The 19,190-nt window shown below is 37.1% G+C and overlaps 1 protein-coding gene across 5 annotated transcripts in view; it reads right to left on the bottom strand.

Moving 5' to 3' along the window:
• TTBK2 (tau tubulin kinase 2) overlaps positions 1-19,190 on the bottom strand; it is a 166,688-nt gene that overhangs the window by 117,749 nt on the left and 29,749 nt on the right. For 4 of the 5 annotated variants that reach the window (XM_042942273.1, XM_042942272.1, XM_042942271.1 and 1 more), the window contains exons 2-3: positions 15,555-15,690; positions 10,593-10,740 (exon numbers count right to left, since the gene is read on the bottom strand). In XM_042942273.1, coding sequence (XP_042798207.1) covers positions 10,593-10,740; positions 15,555-15,623 — 217 coding nt within the window. In that variant the 5' untranslated portion in view covers positions 15,624-15,690. Of the gene's footprint in view, positions 1-10,592; positions 10,741-15,554; positions 15,691-19,190 lie in introns of those variants that run through there. The other variant, XM_042942276.1, reaches the window with a different exon arrangement.

Here is a 19,190-nt window from a genome sequence, read left to right as displayed (position 1 = left end):
AACACAAAACAGTTTTTTTTATTATATCACACTACACTTCACTAATTCACCATGTATTTTCAATCATTCAGAAATGTAAACAGAAGATAAAGAGCAAGAATGGATTCCGAAGATATTTATTATCATTATACTACATTTTTACTATAAAAGAAAGATTTGCATAATTCTTTTCAATTTCTTAAGCACTGAGGGATATAAAAAGCTTTACAGTAAAAGATCCTCTCCTTTCCCGGTCCCTCCTAATGCCAATACCCAAACATAACCATTTCCAATGGCTTCTTGAGCTCTGTATGATTCCAGACTTTCATTGTGCTTATAAAGCACATATAACTATATGTGCATATGTATATACAAAGACAAACATATATACATTATATTCCCTTTCAAGAAAATGGAACTCTGCTCCTTAAAATAACCTAGAACTATTCTATTTCTATATGTCCAGAGTAATGAATAGACAAATCCCCAAGCTGGCAGATAATGTTAAATCTTCCAAGTAGAGAATATTAAAATAAATGCACTGAACAGATAAAGTTCTCAGAGATCTCCTAACACATCTTTGATGGAACAAATGAACCTTAACCAGGGCAAGCAAAAATTACTTTAGGGAAAAGAAGTACCAGATGAAATAAACAAAAGAGCAGATGACAGGTTAATAAACGGGTAGATGATATAATAAAGGGTGAGAGTTTATCTCTAACCTTTTAGTCCCAGAGTTCAATTACTCTGTTCTCCCACAAAAGGAGTTATCAGAGATCTTCTAACACCCTTTGATGGTACAGATGCACCTTGATGAGGGCAAGCACTTTGGAGTAACTTTCACAGACAGTCTTCTATACTGGACAGACCAGTAGTCTAATCCAAAAAAGACGTTGTCTCTCATTCTTACAACTGGGGAAAGGGAGTAGTCATACTTTGCAGCAGAAGCTAGAGACTTCAAGCAGGAGGGCAGAAGAGGTACTGCTGCTCTTCCGTACTAGCAATCCTTCTTCCCAACTCTCAGCTTGTGCTCTGCAGTCTCCAAGGCAAAAATAAAATGCAAGACCAATATAACAGAGTGAAAAAATTTCCCCAGAAGTCAAAACAAAATCAATTCCTTTTTAAGGGCTATACCAAAGTAGTTTTCCTCTACATTTATGTGGGGCAAGAAAAATTAATTCCCAGCCATTTCAACTGAGAATAATAAAAATAAAAATAACAAAATTACTTGATTATCAAACAATGGCATTTAGTCTATTTTTTTAAGTAGCCTCCATGCCCAATGTGGGACTTGAACTCACAACCTTGAGATCAAGAGTCATGTGCTATAACCAAATGAACTAGCCAGGCACCCCCTATTATTTTTTGATATTAATAGGATCTTTCTATACTTGCTTTTAGAGAGTCTAGAGGAGAAAAAACTTAGTTTATAAATTATCTTCTCATCTAAGATAAAGAGAAAAACTTCAGTTTTACTCAAGTTGGTGCATAATGAAAGAGTACAAGAGATAAGATGATGCTTTATTTCATTCACAGAATGAAGTAGAGTTAAAATGGGGCAGGAAAGCTAGACAACTTTCTAAGTCACTCATTGATTTAAGCAGTGATTTTTAAACACCATAAACTTCATTAGATTGAACATATTATGGAAGGCACTTTCACATAAGAATTAGTGAGAAATCTGATCTGTAGGATACTTTTAAAGAAAAACTATTTTATGCTTAGGTATATCATTATATAGTAATTAGAAGCAAATAAACAAAATTTAAACTTTTAAAGATCCAAGAAAGCTTCTTTGATGAAAAGATATACTAAGTATAAAACACAGTAATTTTATAATACTCTTGAATTCCCAAAACAGTAGAACCACCTATATCGAAAAATAAAAAACTTCTAAACCAAATAGAAATGATTTTCTGGAAGATCCAAGTGACTGTTTTTTATAACAATAAAGAGTTAAATCTCGGGGCGCCTGGGTGGCGCAGTCGGTTAAGCGTCCGACTTCAGCCAGGTCACGATCTCGCGGTCTGTGAGTTCGAGCCCCGCGTCAGGCTCTGGGCTGATGGCTCAGAGCCTGGAGCCTGTTTCAGATTCTGTGTCTCCCTCTCTCTCTGCCCCTCCCCCGTTCATGCTCTGTCTCTCTCTGTCCCAAAAATAAATAAAAAACGTTGAAAAAAAAAATTAAAAAAAAAAAAAGAGTTAAATCTCTATACAACATGGTTTGGAGAATCTAAGCTGTGATCATCTAAACTTTTTTTTTTTTTTTACCTACCAAAAAAAAAAAAAAAAGTTTATAAAGAAAATTGCCAGAAATAGAAGTTATTTTTCTTACTCTCTCATATCGCCATTTACAAATGTATGCTATCACCAAATACAAAGCTAATTTGTGCTACCATTTTGCTCCTGAACATAATATATATGTCAAGTTTAAGTATATATAATTCTTTAAATAGCTTGCAATTTAAAAGGGAACACAAATGTATTTTTATTTTATTTATTTTTTATTCATTTTTGAGAGAGAGACAGACAGGCAGACAGAGCTCAAGTGGGGGAGAGGCAGAGAGAGAGACACAGAATCCGAAGCAGGCTCCAGGCTCTACGCTGTCAGCACAAACCATGATATCATGACCTGAGCCTAAGTCAGACGCTTAACCAACTGAGCCACCCAGGTGACCCTATTTTTTTTTAATGTTTTATTTATTTATTTTTGAGAGAGAGAGAGAGAGAGAGAGAGAGAGAGAGAGAGAGAGCGCACGCACACGAATGGAGGGGAGGGACAGAGAGAGAGAGAGAGAGAGAGAGAGACAGAAGGCTCCAGGCTCTGAGCTATCAGCACAGAACCCGATGTGGGGCTCGAACCCACAAACCGAGAGATAATGACCTAAGCCAAAGTCAGATGCTTAACTAACTGAGCCCCCAACACAATGTATTTTTGAAAATAAACAATTCAGGAGCACCTGGGTGGCTCAGTCAGTTAAGCATCCAACTTCAGCTCAGGTCATGATCTCACTGTCCATGAGTTCGAGCCCTGCATCAGGCTCTGTGCTGACAGCTCAGAGCCTGGAGCCTACTTCAGATTCTGTGTCTCCCACTCTCTCTCAAAAATAAATTAAGATTAAAAAAAAAATTTTTTTATAAAAAAAAAATAAGCAATTCAGATGCACCCCATGTTTATAGCAGCACTATCAACAATAGCCAAAGTATGGAAAGAGCCCAAATGTCCATCAATGGATGAATGGATAAGAAGATGTGGTGTGTGTGTATACATATATATATATATATATGTATACACACACACACATATACGCACAATGGAGTATTACTCGGCAATCAAAAAGAATGAAATCTTGCCATTTTCAACTACGTGAATGGAAATGGAGGGTATTATGCTAAGAGAAAGACAAAAATCATATGACTTCACTCACATGAGGACTTTAAGAGACAAAACAGATGAACATAAGGGAAGGGAAACAAAAATAATATAAAAACAGGGAGGGGGACAAAACAGAAGAGACTCATATTTATTGAGAACAAACTGAGGGTTACTGGAGGAGTGTGGGGGGGGGGGATGGGCTAAATGGGTAAGGGGCACTAAGGAATCTACTCCTGTTGCACTATATGCTAACTAATTTGGATGTAAATTTTAAAAAATAAAAAAACTAAATTAAAAAAAGAGGACTGACAAGGAAGAAACTGTAAAGTCTCTTGATTCAAGAACCTTCTAAAGGATTTGCTCTCAAACTTGTGTGTGCATTAGAATGACCAAGAAAGCTGAAGAAGGCAGCTCACAGACTCTGAATCTGTTAAGTCTCTGAGTGGGAACTCCTTTTCCTTTTGACAAGATCTTCAGATGCTTTGGATACAGAGCAAATTTAAGAATCACCTTATTAAATACTCCTAGAGGCTAAAAGTGCCTATTTACCCAAGGTGAGAACTTCTAAACTGGAAGATTTTCACTGTGTCTAAAAAAACCATTCTCTTCATTAAATTTGCATATTCTTATGCAGTCTCGGGATAAAAGCATAACACTAAAGGTTAAATATGAACCTGGAATAATTATTTGACAGAAAATTACTAACTGCCAAGAAATAACTGATATTAGAGTTTAAACATGAATGGTTCATTTAAAGTTTTCTTAAATTAGACCTACATTTTATTAAAATTTTCTATTCAGATTTGTTATAAATACAAGGAAAACTTGTAAAAAATTTTGGACACATTGAGAAATACTTAAATATAATTAAACAGAATTTTTCATTTGTAAAAAAAAATTTTTTTTATAAAAAAATTAAACAATTCAGGGGCTCCCAGGTGGCTCAGTCAGTTTAGCAGCCAACTCTTGACTTCGGCTTAGGTCATGATCTCATGGTCCTGGGATGGAGCCCTGGCATCGGGCTCCACAATGAGTATGTTGCCTGTTTGGGATTCTCTCTCTAGTTCTCTCTCTGCTCTTCCTCTGTGTGTGCACACACTATCTCTCTCAAAATAAATAAACTTAAAAAATAAATAAATAATTCAAACACATTAAAAAGTACACATTAAGAATAAACCAGACAGAATCTAGTGGTTATTAAAACCTATTGAGAAAAATGTGTTGGCCCAAGAGCAACTAGTGCCCTAGTGCCATATTGTAATCTCAATTATTTCCCAATAAAAGGAAATAGGGCTTCCTGGAGAAACAGAGTTCCAGATTCCAACAATAGCATGGGGGAAAGTTCAAGGAAAGCCTGAAATATGGCCTGTGCCAGAAAGGAAAGATGACATCAAAGAACACTGGAGTTAGAAAGACACAGCAACCAACTTGAAAGGGCTTCCACTAGCCAAAGACGCGAAAATTTGAGCATCAAAATAACAATGACTGTAATGAGTTGAAATAAAATACATAAAAATCCTTGAGTTCATGGTGATTCTGGAAACAAAAACAAAAACAAAAAAATTCACCGGTCATATATGGCACAAAGCTCATTATTCTGAGAACTGGAAAATAAGAAGGATCAAAAATCAAGTCTTTACCCTGCCCTTCTTATAGCAACTATGTTTCGGGGGGAACACAGAGCTGGTGAAATAAAGTTCTAACTTGATAGAATAATTCCACTTCAGAAATTTGGCAGAAATAAAATAATCAGAAAAATCACTATTTTGTAACCCTTATGGAAACAATATATCCAGACAATGTACTCTTGCCAAAAACAGCAGCAATCACAACATGAATCTCACCGAAGCTCTATATATCTACTACCAGTTCATAGGAAACACAGAGGCTAGAGAAACATGTTAAAAGGCACCCCAAGTATGTGATTAGCCAAATCCAGAATTTGGACTATTCTATAGAATAGAACTAAGAACTTCATTTCTCCAACAAATAAATGCAGGGGCACCTGGGTGGCTCAGTCAGTTAAGCATCCGGTTAAGCATCTGACTCGTGATTTGGGCTCAGGTCATGGTCTGATGGTTCATGAGTTCAGGCCCTGCGTCGGGGTCTGGGCTGATATCACGGAGCCTGCTTGGACTGGTTAGGTTCACACAGCAGTGGATGGTGGAATTGGTCCTGATTCCTCAGGTGTCACTTTTTTTGTCAACTACAACTTATGTTTTTCTATATATTATACTTCTGCCACTTCCCACTGGTCAATGCTATAGTCAAGAGTCAAAGCATGCCTCTCAGTCCTGCTCACTCACCAGTTCCTTCCCTCCCCATCAGTGCTGACAAGGTATCGATAGGCCTCAAAGACAGAACAATAGGATATTTTTGATACAATGGGAGAAATTAAACACTGCATAGATTTTAGATGGTATTGAGGAATAACTTGTATTTGATAGGTGTTTAAAACTACTGTTTATGTTATTTTAAAAAAGGAGCACCTTACCACAAATTATAGATCTTAGTTATAATAATGTATCAATACTGGCTCACCAATTATAACAAACATATCCCAGAAGCAGCACCAGGATGCAGAAGGAACCTAGCATTTCTTAAATATTTCTTAAATATTACTCCAGCAAGGTGGCAAAGAGTGTTGAAGGAGTAGGATATAGCTGCAACAGGACTGGCCAAGTGCTGATACATCAAAGTTGAGTACTGGGCACAAAGAATGTTCTTTATATAATTATTTCCATCTTTGTGTATATTTAAATTTTTTCATAATAAAAATTAGGGAAAATAGCAAAGTTAAGATTTGCCTGTCTTGCTGCAGGATTATAGCTATGTATCAAAATTTTATAAATGGAACAGGAATCTTTATAAAAAGCATTGATGATAGGTTTCTGAGGTGCTACAGAATTACTGGTGATCAATTTGAAGTCATGAGACAGAAGGTTTTTTCCTCTTACACCAGCAGTGCAAATAAAACTATACTTACTAAAGGGGCGCCTGGGTGGCGCAGTCGGTTAAGCGTCCGACTTCAGCCAGGTCACGATCTCGCGGTCTGTGAGTTCGAGCCCCGCGTCAGGCTCTGGGCTGATGGCTCGGAGCCTGGAGCCTGTTTCCGATTCTGTGTCTCCCTCTCTCTCTGCCCCTCCCCCGTTCATGCTCTGTCTCTCTCTGTCCCAAAAATAAATAAAAAATGTTGAAAAAAAAAAAAAATTTAAAACTATACTTACTAAAAAGACCAAAAACAAAAAAAATGGTATAGTGAGATACAACTCAAGAGGGCCATTAAAATGGAGAAGTGAAGATAGCTAGGATATTGCTACAAACATGTACTGAAGATGGGAGAAAAGGAAGGAAAAGGAATCTAACAGACGAGGGAGGCAATTATCCCCTTAGCTCTAAGTTTCAAAGCAACTGAATTGAAAAAGGTTCGGAGACAGTAAAGTCCAAATGGAGACAAGGAAGAAACACAAATAAATTATACACAGATATATATTACTAAAAAGAAAAGCTTATTAAGTTGTATGGTTCTATTTACTAGGATACTTTACAAAATAATAACTAAGTGTAGACGTACTATCTAGTACTAGAAGTACTGCCTACAGACATGGTTTAGTCTAGTAGCAACTAACGCATTCAAACATATTTTTATTTATTTATTTAAGTTTATTTATTTTGTGAGAGAGAGAGAGAGAGAGAGAGAGAGCGAGCGAGCACACAAGCAGGGAGGGGGCAGAGACAAAGGGAAATAAAGAATCCCAAGCAGGCTCTGTGCTGTCAGTACAGAACCCAACGCAGGGCTGGAACTCATGAACCACAAGATCATCACATGAGCCGAAATCAAAAGTTGGACACTTAACCAACTGAGCCACCGCCCCTCAAACACATTTTTAAAAACCAAGTACAATTCAGGAGTCAAACTTGACTCAATAGAGAATTGTAGGATACATCCAGAATTGGTTCAGAAAGCTGTGAAAATAGAGTAATCTGAGACAGTAGCATAGGGAGGTGATTTAGAAGAAAAGATGGGGTAAAACGCTAAGGCCTTCACACTTCAGGGCCGGTGAGAAAGGATCATACTAGTAATGAGAGTTCTGCGTGAGCTAAGGAAATACAGGGTTAGACTGAGAGAAAATTGAGAACTGAAGGAATCCAGGAAAAAAAAAAAAAAAACTGTGAGAATTTTGAAAAGGGGGATTGATTTATTACAAGGAATAAAACTTAGGGCTCTGGCTAAATTCACCTTAAAATATCTTTTTATCTTATAAAGAAACAAATCCTTATACTACCTATCAAAAATTGAACATCAGTTAAAAACCAACCAATCCTGGGGCACCTGGTGGCACAGTGGGTTAAGCATTCGACTCTGGCTCAGTTAATGATCTCACAGTTTGTGAGTTTGAGCCCCGCATCAGGCTTTGCACTGACAGCTCAAAGCCTGGAGCCTGCTTTGGATTCCGTGTCTCCCTCCCTCTCTGCCCCTCCCCCACTCACACTCTGTCTCTTGCTTTCTCTCAAAAATAAACATTAAAAAAAAATCTAAAACCAACCAATCCTTTAAAGGGTTAGCCTCTGGTTGTATATCTTCCCCTTATACACTTAGCCTTTTTATTGGGGTCAGTGAGTAAGAAGTCATTATATCAAAAGGAAGGCAAGCAAGTCAGCCCCATAAAAATGTTCTCAAAAAGGCCCAAATTCTAAAGCACTTTCAACAAAAAGAAGTTGTGAAGCATTAAATACGCAGAAGGCATAAGTGAGAAAGCCAAGAAGAGTCAAGAGCTGCCTCATTGAAATACAGACCATAGAAATGAAACCTTAAAAACAAAAGAAGAAATACAGACCAGAAGATAAAAACCCATTTATTTTTGGAAGGTGAAGGATTCTGAGAACTAGGATGTGGTTATAAGCGGGTAGGAAAAACATGTCAGTTAATAGTATGAAAGATAAAATAGCCAGAAAGAGAAGGAGAGCCTCAGCATCTCAGGGTTTAGCATTAAAGTTGGGCACCTGGGTGGCTCAGTCAGTTAAGCGTCCGACTTCGGTTCAGGTCACAATGTCACAGTTTGTGAGTTTGAGCCCCCCGTTGGGCTCTGTGCTGACAGCTCAGAGCCTGGGGCCTGCTTCAGATTCTGTGTCTCCCTCTCTCTCTGCCCCTCCCCTGCTCACATCCTGTCTCTCCCAAAAATAAACAAACATTATTTTCTTCCCCTTCCCTTCCCCCATGTCTTCTAAGTTTCTCAAATTCCACATATGAGTGAAAACATCTATGTCCTTCTCTGACTGACTTATTTCACTTAGCATTCTACCCTCCAGTTCCATCAACGTTGTTGCAAATGTCAAGATTCATTCTTTCTCATTGCCAAATACTATTCCATTGTATATAGAAATCACACCTTCTTTATCCATTCATCAGTTGATGGACATTTGGGCTGTTTCCATAATGTGGCAAACAGAGAGGGAGGCAAACCATAAGAGATTATTAAATACAGAGAACAAACTGAGGGTTGATGGGGGGGAGGAGAAAATGGGTGATGGGCATTGAGGACGGCACTTGTTGGGACAAGAACTGGTGCTGCACGTAAGCGATGAAGCATGGCAATCTACTTCTGAAGCCAAGACCACACTGTATACACTGTATGTTAGCTAACTTGACAATAAATTATATTTTAAAAAATAATAATAAATAAACTAAATTTTTTTTAAAAAGCTACTGAAGTTATCTTCAGGCTTTATCCCATAGAATCCTGGGTAAATTGCAGTCAAAATAGGCAAGAAACCTACTGAAAGACCTATAGAGCTATATCCTGCCTCACCTGGAAACATCTTCCCAGGGCCAAGTAGGAGAAAGGTGAAATGGCACTGTGCAGGCCAAACTGATGCTGACATATCCTTTATGAGCTTGTCCGAGAGTCAAAGAGATCTGCTAAGATCTGAGCAACCCAGGAATTGGTAGCTCCAGCCGCACCTATTTGTGTGGCCTCTATGTCACTGAGCTGAGAACAGCTCCAAAGGATCAGGGAGTACGGAGAAAAGGTGAAAAAAAAAAAGAGAGCACCATCTTTTCCCCTACTATTCCTTCTCCAGTTATGTTTCTTCTAATAGGTATTGATTTATCCACTGCTTTCCTAATTTCTCATGTTTTGGGAAAGCTAATTTTGGACTAAAAAATAACTATTAAACAGATCTATAATTTTATTAGCATCAGGCTCTAATCAAACGAGCCAATTGTTAGAGAAACCTGGATAATCAGAAAGCTTAGGCAAAGGGCAATGATTAAAAGAACAGACATTGCCAGAATACGTAATACACACACACTTCATTAACTTAACACAAACTAGTTTACTAGAATTCCAAACATCAAGAATTCACAAAGAGAGCACATTCACCCTAGAGACTACACAGCCATGAATTTGAAGGTCCTAGGCTACACAGCATTTTGTGCTTGCTATTTCTACCAACTACAGTTATTTCTACTAATTCTAGCAACTTTCTTTGCTCTATATGTTACCACTAAATTCCTTTAGATACTAATGAATGTCCCATAACAATATCAAACCGTCTAGAGCTTAACGAGATCATTTAATGTGCTAATAACCCCATTTAATTGATTCAGACAAAACATTTAAATATGAGTAATATCAGATTACATCATTAAGCTGAAGATACAAAGATGAATATAAACTAGCAATAAATTCAGGGTATTACATGACTGGGTTAAAGTCAGAAAAAAACTTATTTATCCTTGTAGTAAGAAATAGGAACCCAAGTAGAAAACAGATCTCAAAAATGACAACAGGGCAAGAAAAAGTTATCCACACAACAAATAGTATTATTTTTAATCCATCCTGCAGTATGATTTGAAGGCAGCTTCCTTAGTGATTAAAGCATATTTACACCCAATGACATGAGTAGAAACAACTCAGAGGTATTCATGTTTAGTGGTTTAAAAAAAAAAAAAGGCAAATTTTTACCAAAACAGACTTACAAAAACACTTTCTAAAGCAGAATGTTTTAGGTAATTCACTCTGTCATCCTTGTTCACCATAAAAAGGAATTCCCAAAGTCCAATTAGCCTAAGCAATCAGTATCTCCACTCCTACTAGCTAGTGATAAAATTTCCAAGAGAAAAATGCTATGCATTGTTTATTCCTGATTATTCATTAATAGTTTGAGAATGTAACTGAGGTTTAGAAAGGTAACAGCAAATTATAAATTGTTTGGTGTATCATACAAAATAGCTTACCTTGTAGTTTTTTCAGTACAGCAACCTCCATTTTCAGAACTTGTTTTGGTTGTTGAGCTGATTCTACCTTCAGTGCAACATTTTCCCTGGTAAGCATGTCCAAGGCATCGTAAATTTCTCCAAAGCCCCCACCCCCAATCTTCCTCAACTGCAGGGGAAATAAGAACATACACACATAAAATTACTAGAACATTCTAATTGGAAACCAATTCATCTCTTGTATATAATTTTACTATCCCTATTTGAGGATAAAAGATCTCAATATCGTTAAATTAACTGCACATATGCCAAGAAAACAGATGCCTAGAAATACCATCAAAACCTTTTCCCATGGTTTTGCCCACAAAAGGTAATTAAATTATTTCAGCCACAATTTTAAAATTTAGTCTACAGCATCAAAAATGTCACAAAAAAGGACAGCACCTGAAAGTTTCACTTGCCACAAATGCCCCCCAACAACCAGATATGTTATTTTAATTCTAGGGCAACATTTGTAAACTTTTAAACCATGAAATCTTTTTGCCAATCAAAATCATATCTGGACCCCAGCTGAGATGTGTATGTGCAGAGGCTGGAGGTGGGAGTGAGGCAACCAGAGCCCAGCCTTCTCAGCACCACTTATCCTCCTCTCTGAGGCACTGAGCAGACTCCACAGAAGAGACAGAAAACTCCTGTTCTAAACTATCCCAGAGTTCACTATATAACTATATGCTCAGATAAGACAAAGTCTAATCAAATAAAACACCTTCAACAAACACTTAATATCCTTACTGATAAAACGTATTAGCTTAACTAGGGAATACCAGGATCTCTGTCTGAGTACTACAAGCAAGTTCTCAAGTGTTAGTGACAACTAAACCTGTAGAGCTATGAGCACCAAGGTGGGCAGTATACTTCAAACCAGATGTAGCACGGAATTAGCGTTCTTCCATTTCCTGAAGGTCTTCTCCTTTCCACATTATCAAACACCTAAGACGTGATGTAAAGCAGGCAGTCCTCACCGGAGGCACAAGGGTCCTAAATCCTAACCACCCCAGAGGACTCACTTTAAGCTCTACTTCTTCCAAGAACACTGCATTACTGATTACCTCCAGGCATATTTCTCTATCTTCTGAATCTCTATAGGAATTATTTGCTTAATCATTTAATCATTTTACTAACCTAAACACCTCAGATATCACTTGTATTAATACACTATACTATTTTTTGACTTTCCACTGTCAATGTCCTAGCTCCCTACAGTGAAACTAAGTTTCTTCAGAAACAGCCACACCTTTCTATTTTTTTGTTTCCCTTACAGCAAGTGGCTAAGTGGTAACTACATAATTATTGCTAAATAACTATTCATTGCTTTGTATATAAGAGCCATAATCCTTTATTCCAGTTGGGTGATGGGAAGAGATAGCATGAGAAATTCCAGTATGAGCGCAGGATTAAAATAAAGTTCCAGAACTTCATTGCAGTTAAATTGTTTTTTGTTGGGCCCTGATTGATACTTACAATTCTTAATATCTATTAAACAAAGCCTAGTATAACTTTAAAAATCCATAAGCAATACCAAAGGGACATTTTTCTAATTATGGACAGTGGTGAGAGGTACCTTCATGTTTTACCTCACAACAACCTTACCAAATGACAGAACAGAAAATCTAGACCAAAGTAATGATTTTGCTCCTTGGTCCACTCCTATAATGTCATCTCAACAATAGTGGGAACATTAATATTTTTTACTGAGCTTGACAAAGCATTAAGACATCATCAATGTTTATAAAGCAGAAAGCTAGAGGCAGTTTACTATGATGGGGGTATGTAGATTAGGGAAAGAATGGTGGTAAGGCCTGTGGCAGACTTTGTTTCCTAAAGATGATCACAACAATATCACCCATCCCTTTTCCTCTTCTTCAGTGTGACCTTGCCCCTCACCCAAGATATAGCATCCATTCCCCACCCTCTTAAATATGGGTTAATCTTGTGGCTGCTTTAACCAACAGAACATGGTGAAGTAATACTGCCCCAGCCCTGAGAACAGCCCTTAACCAGCCCCGCAGTTTCTGTTTCCTGTCTCTCAAAAGCCAGCTACCATATAAAAAGTGTGACCATCTGAGAAGCCACAGACCTGTGAAGAGGTCCTAGAAAATAAGCTACCAGGGATGACAGGGGGAGGACTAGGGAACTAAGGACCTTCAAGTCACCAAACAGCCCACTTGGAAGTTGGGTCCTCTAACCCACCCAACCCTGCCGAGTGCCACATGGTTAAGAGACGAACTGGGGCACCTGGGTGGCTCAGTCGGTTGAGCGGCCGACTTCGGCTCAGGTCATGATCTCACAGTCTGTGAGTTTGAGCCCCACGTCGGGCTCTGTGCTGACAGCTCAGAGCCTGGACCCTGTTTCAGATTGTGTCTCCCTCTCTCTGACCCTCCCCTGTTCATGCTCTGTCTCTCCCTGTCTCAAAAATAAATAAAAATGTTAAAAAATAAAAAATTAAAAAAAAAAAAAAGAGACGAACTATCAGGCAAACTCATCTCAAATTCCTAATCCACAAAATTATATGTAAAAAAATAATTGTTTTTTAAGCCTCTAAATTTTGATGCAGTTTGTTCATAATGGTAGATAACCAAAACACCATCCATAACAATGAGACTATTTCTTACTAAAATGCTACTATGCCTGCCAAATTTGGGGGACATGTTCGATATGTATATTAGTTCTAATTATCAGGACAGAGCAACTAAGCCAGGCATAGCTTCATTTGTCACCTTTTGATATGTCTACTGGAAACAGCCAAACTTTATCACAGCACTTAATACAAAGCACTCACCAAAGAAACACTCACCAAAGAAACACTCATTTCTGACTTACATAAAAGATTACTAATTGTAATCTTCCTGCACCAATCCATGATGACAACATGATTCTTTTCTTACATTTACTCAAGTAAATTTTCAAAGCCAATTGATTTGCCTAATTGGTTAAAACACTGTATCATAGAAACAAAATTTGTATTTCTAAAGGAAGAATCTTCTTTTTCCAATCTGTTGATAAACTAAGGAAACCACTAAAACAACTTTCCTACACCTGGTAATGAAAAAAACTCTGATTAAAATACATATTTAAATACATCTGAAACAAAAATTGTTCCTTGAAGAGCAGAGAAGATGGCAGATTCCAAGTCCAGGACAAGGAAGATATCAAAGGACTATTAGGATCATGTTGAAAGACTCAAGAGACAACTTGAAGGGTGTCCTCCCTTAGTCAAATGGGACAGTTTAGGGATCAATAAGGATAGTAATGACAACTGACTGAAATATATGAAATATGCTTAAATCCATGCATTCTTGACTACCTATTTTTAAAAATCTCATTGGTCACTTTTGGAAAATGCCAGGGAACCAATTCATTATTTTGAAAACTGGTAAATTAAGAAAAAGAATTAAGCATTTATTCTCTTTTCCTAATCAAAATGTACCTCAGGACAATCAAATAGTTGACAACAAAAAATTTCTCTTTGTAGATGTACTTTAAAAAATGAAGGAATGACAGGAGTGCCTGGGTGGCTCAGTGGGTTGAGCATCCATTTTGGCTCAGGTCATGATATCTTGGTTGTAAGACTGAGCCCCACGTCAGGTTCTGCATTGAGTGTGGAGTCTGCTTCAGATTCTCTCTCTCTCCCTCTTCCCCACTTGCACACGTGTGCACTCTCTCTCTCTCTCTCTCTCTCTCAAGATAAATAAACAAACATTTAAAAAATGAAGGAATAACAAACGCTCAATAATCTGCAATTAACAGACCTAGAAAATGATGATCAGGACTGCTAAAATGAGAATGGCCAATAGGACACACAATGTCTTGATGGGTGATAAGACATTATGTGCCTCCTATTGAAAGATCACAATACCCTTTATGAAAAAAAAAAAAAAACGCCAACTCAATAAACAAACCTGAACTTAGATCTAATCAAACCCCAATAAATAACAATTTGGGGATGCCTGGGTGGCTCAGCTGGTTAAGTGCCCGACTCCTGATTTCAGCTCAGGTCATGATCTCATAGTTCCTGAGATCGAGTCCCACACTGGGGGTTGTCGGTGCAGAGCCTGCCTGGGATTCTCTCTATCTCTCTCTCTCTGCCCCTCCCCTGCTTTCTCTCTCTCTCTCAAAATAAATAAACTTCTAAAAATAAGTAAATAAATAAGAATTTACATAAAATACATGAGACAGAGAAACCTATTAATACCACACAGAAGAAATCAGAAAAATCCAAACTGTGAAATTCTACAGGTAAATGACCAAGTTTCTTCCATAAATAAACTGTGAGGAACAAAAGCAAGATGAAAAGAAATCTAGAAATTAAAAGATATTTAAGCGATGTCAACCAATTGCAGAAGAATACTTAATGACATTAAAAAATTATTACTTTTTTAGATGTGATAATATTATGACTACATTTTTAAAAGAATTTTTAACCTTTAGAGATACATAATTGTAGTACACACAGAAGAAATACCAGAGTAAAAGATTTGCTTCAAAATATTCCGGGAGGGAGGTTAAAGAGATAAAACAAGACTGACTATAAATTAATAACTACTTAAGCTGGGGCATGAGTATATAAAGGTTAATTATATCAGTCTCACTACTTTTATGTATGCTTACAATTTTCCTTAATAAAAAGTTCAAAACTTTTTTAAAAGAGAAGTTCATTGTACTGTATTTTTTTTTTTCATTTGTCTTTCTCTAAGTACACTTTTTTCTACCTTACTCAGCATTAGCTATCAGTGGTTAGGAAAACTGACTACTGTATAAAGCAAGAATTATTGTATAAACAAGACAATCACAGGAAAATAACTGAAAACTGATTCAGGCATATTAGCAATATATATATTATTTCCTAAGGAAATCCTATTTTTATCAAGATACCAAAAATTACCCCACATGTTGTCTCTCTCTCAATCTAAGAGAGATACCCACCACTTTCCATCTTTCTTTGACCAAGATTCCAACACTGAGAATATCTGGCTGCTCTCCTCCTCCACTCATTGCAATTCACTGATGTGATAGAACGGTTATACAGGCATCCAGCTCCCAAGGGTGGTTTCCATTTAACCTAAAACAAAAGAAACAGCAGCAGCATATCAGGGCTAATTAATTAACACAAACATTCCAGGACCAAGTAGCACCATTAATTCTATACATTAATTAGGTTGCTTTGTTGGAAAGGGAGTAAAAACACCACAAACTCAGTTCCAAAATCTGTTTAGTGCTTATATAAAAAAAAAAGTACCTTTCCATTAAAGGTGCCCATGACATTACAAAGACATTATGTTACAACACAGATATAATTTCAATAACTGAGACTGCTAAACTATAGAGCAAGCATGGTGTCAATGACAATTGACCTAGACAGACCACCACCCTAACTACAACATATTGCTAAAGAAAAAGACAAGGCACCTAACTTACAACAGCTTATAGTTTAATAGGTTGTAACTTAGAGCTTATCATCATCAGAGCTAATAAAATTTTAATATTACATAATGTACAAAATGCATTCAAAATGCATAGGAAATAAACATGAGCCACAGAAATGTACTGTTGATCAGTTCTAATACAATGATATTTAAAGAAAAAGAGGATAATAATATGAACAGCATACCTACAGAAAATGAAAATAACCAGAAAAATCTGGCCTAAAGGAGATAAGGAGATGACAACATAAATCATAATTAGAAATTAGGAAGACATAAAAAGAAATCTGAGCTAACTCAGAAAAGGATCAGAAATGAAGAGGAGACACATGAGAAAACACCATACAAATTAAGGAAGAAAAAAAAGAAGAAAATGAAAAACACATTTAAAAGCAAAAGTGACAAATAAAAGGCAAAGTAAATACAAAATACATATTATAGAAGGCCCCCAAAAAGAAAACCCATGCTAGGAAATAGAACAAATACTAGCCACTATAATACAAAAAATTTCTCTAAATTAAAAGAAAAAGGTTAAATTTGCATACTGAAATGGTATATCACTGGGATATTCTTGGGTATACCCAGGTATACCTGAGAAAACAACCCAGGAGATCAACATCAACATGCAGTCTAATAAAACTACTGGATTTCAAGGGGGAAAAATCATCAGCATCTGTGCAAACAGTCCAAATTACTTAAAAGGTAAAGAAAACAGACACTGGCACTGACAATAGACATTAGCACAAACAGTTTACACCAGCAGACAATGAAATTATACATTTAAATATCTAAGCCAAAGATGTTCTACCCAGCCAAATTAACTTCCATAGCTAAAGGAAACAAACAGTTATGAAACACAGAACTCAAAGAACACTGTTCTCAGGAAATGCCCCTAAAAATCAACTATATAACAAGCATCAATCAAGGAATTATGGTAGAAGATCTGGCATGAGGAATGGCCTGAAAAGGCCTAAAAGCAATGATAACCCAGTAGCAATGAGTACCTCTGCCTTCAGATTGTGGACTTTAAACATCACCTCCCACTAAAAGAAATCAGGGCTTCCTGGAGAAATGGCTTTTTCCAGGTCTGACACAGGAAATTGTACACAATGAACTTGAGATATCTTGTCAAATCAGAAAGCAACAAAATATCAACAATACTACTACAGGCAAGCCAAAGGAAATCAGAGCCAGGCAAAAGGATTCTCATTTGCCAAATTTCTCCCTTGAGCATATACAAGAATGGTGACTGCAATGATTGGAAAATATAAAAAATACAAATACCAATAGTTTATAATGACACTCAAAAAAAGAAAAAGAGGGGCGGCTGGGTGGTTCAGGTGGTTGAGCATCTGACTATTTATTGGTTTTGGCTCAGGTCCTGACCCCAGGGTCATGGGATGGAGCCCTGTGTGGGCATGGAGGCTGCTTGGGATTCTCTCTCTCCCTTTGCCCTTCTCCCCCACTCACATGCAGTCTCTCTCTTTCTCTCTCTAAAATAAACAAACAAACAAAAAAAAAAGTAAAAAGAAAATTCCTCTTTGGCCATCCTGTGGAGGTTGCCAGAGTACAACTTATTACTCTGAACACTGATAATGAAACAAAGAATCATGGATTTATCGTGCCTTTCTGGTATGAACAGTATCTGGGGGAAACTAAGGAGATGAATTTTTCCTCAAAGGATAATCACAGCTAATAAATGCTAGAAGAAATGACAGAATTAGAAAATCACCATTTTCCATGGGGTGCCTGGGTGGCTCAGTCGGTTAAGCATCCGACTTCGGTTCAGGTCATGATCTTGAAGTTCTTGAGTTTGAGCCACACATTAGGTTCTATGCTGACAGCTCAGAGTCTGGAGCCTACTTCGGATTCTCTCTCTCTCTCTCTCTCTCTCTCTCTCTCTCTCTGCCTCTTCCCTGCTTGCACTCTCTCTCTCAAAAATAAACATTAAAAAAATTTAAAAAAAAAAGAAAATCACCATTTTCCAAATCCAAAGGTAGATGGGGAACTTTAATATGAAAGATTAAGTTGAACCCACCAATCAATCTTTTTTTGTTTTAAATTTAATTTATTTATTTGGGGGGGGGGGGGTGAGAGCCAGAGAGCACAGGGGGATCAGAGAGAGAGGAAGAGAGAGAGAGAATCCCAAGCAGGCTCCATGCCACAAATGCAGAACCCAACAGGGGACTCAAACTCACAAACCATGAGATCATGACCTGAGCCAAAATCAAAGAGTCAGACGCTCAACCAACTGAGCCATCCAGGAACCACCCCCCCACAACCACCAATCAAGCTTAACATCACTAAAAAGCAAGACAATGAAACGTAAGTGCTTCCTGATATTCTGCAACAAAATTTTCTCAGCACCACCTATGCTACGAAGCCCCTCGCCTAAAAAACAATTTCAAAACTAAATTTAATCAATATTCTAGATTTAATTATCATTTAAAAAAATAAGGGGAACAAAGGCATATGTTAAATGCCAACCTGAGAATACAGTAAGCTAAATCCATGATACTGGAGATTCTAAAGGACAAAATGACCAGTTTATCCAACAAATAAATGGTATGGAAAATAAAAGACCTTACACTATACATTACAAGAAACAATATACATCTCAAACTAAGGCAACAACTAGCAATCAGAAAAATTGAGTAGGATATAATATTAAGGAATAACTGATAATTTTCTAGAGTGTAACAATAGTGGTACGGTTATGTTTAAAAAGTCTTTCTCAGACAGATACCATATGTTTTCACTCTTATGTGGATCCTGAGAAACTTAACAGAAACCCATGGGGGAGGGGAAGGAAGAAAAAAAAAAAAAGAGGTTAGAGTGGGAGAGAGCCAAAGCATAAGAGACTCTTAAAAACTGAGAACAAACTGAGGGCTGATGGGGGGTGGGAGGGAGGTGAGGGTGGGTGATGGGTATTAAGGAGGGCATCTTTTGGGATGAGCACTGGGTGTTGTATGGAAACCAATTTGACAATAAATTTCAAAAAATAAAATAAAATAAAATAAAATAAAATAAAATAAAATAAAATAAAATAAAATAAAAAGTCTTTCTCTGTCAGAGACACATAAACTACCAATGTATGAAGTGAAAAAAGGTCTTGAATTTGCCCTAATTCACTGTAAGG

The sequence above is a fragment of the Panthera leo genome, chromosome B3 (genome assembly GCF_018350215.1).
Source record: "Panthera leo isolate Ple1 chromosome B3, P.leo_Ple1_pat1.1, whole genome shotgun sequence".
NCBI lineage: Eukaryota > Metazoa > Chordata > Mammalia > Carnivora > Felidae > Panthera > Panthera leo.
This window is presented reverse-complemented; position numbering and strand designations above follow the sequence as displayed.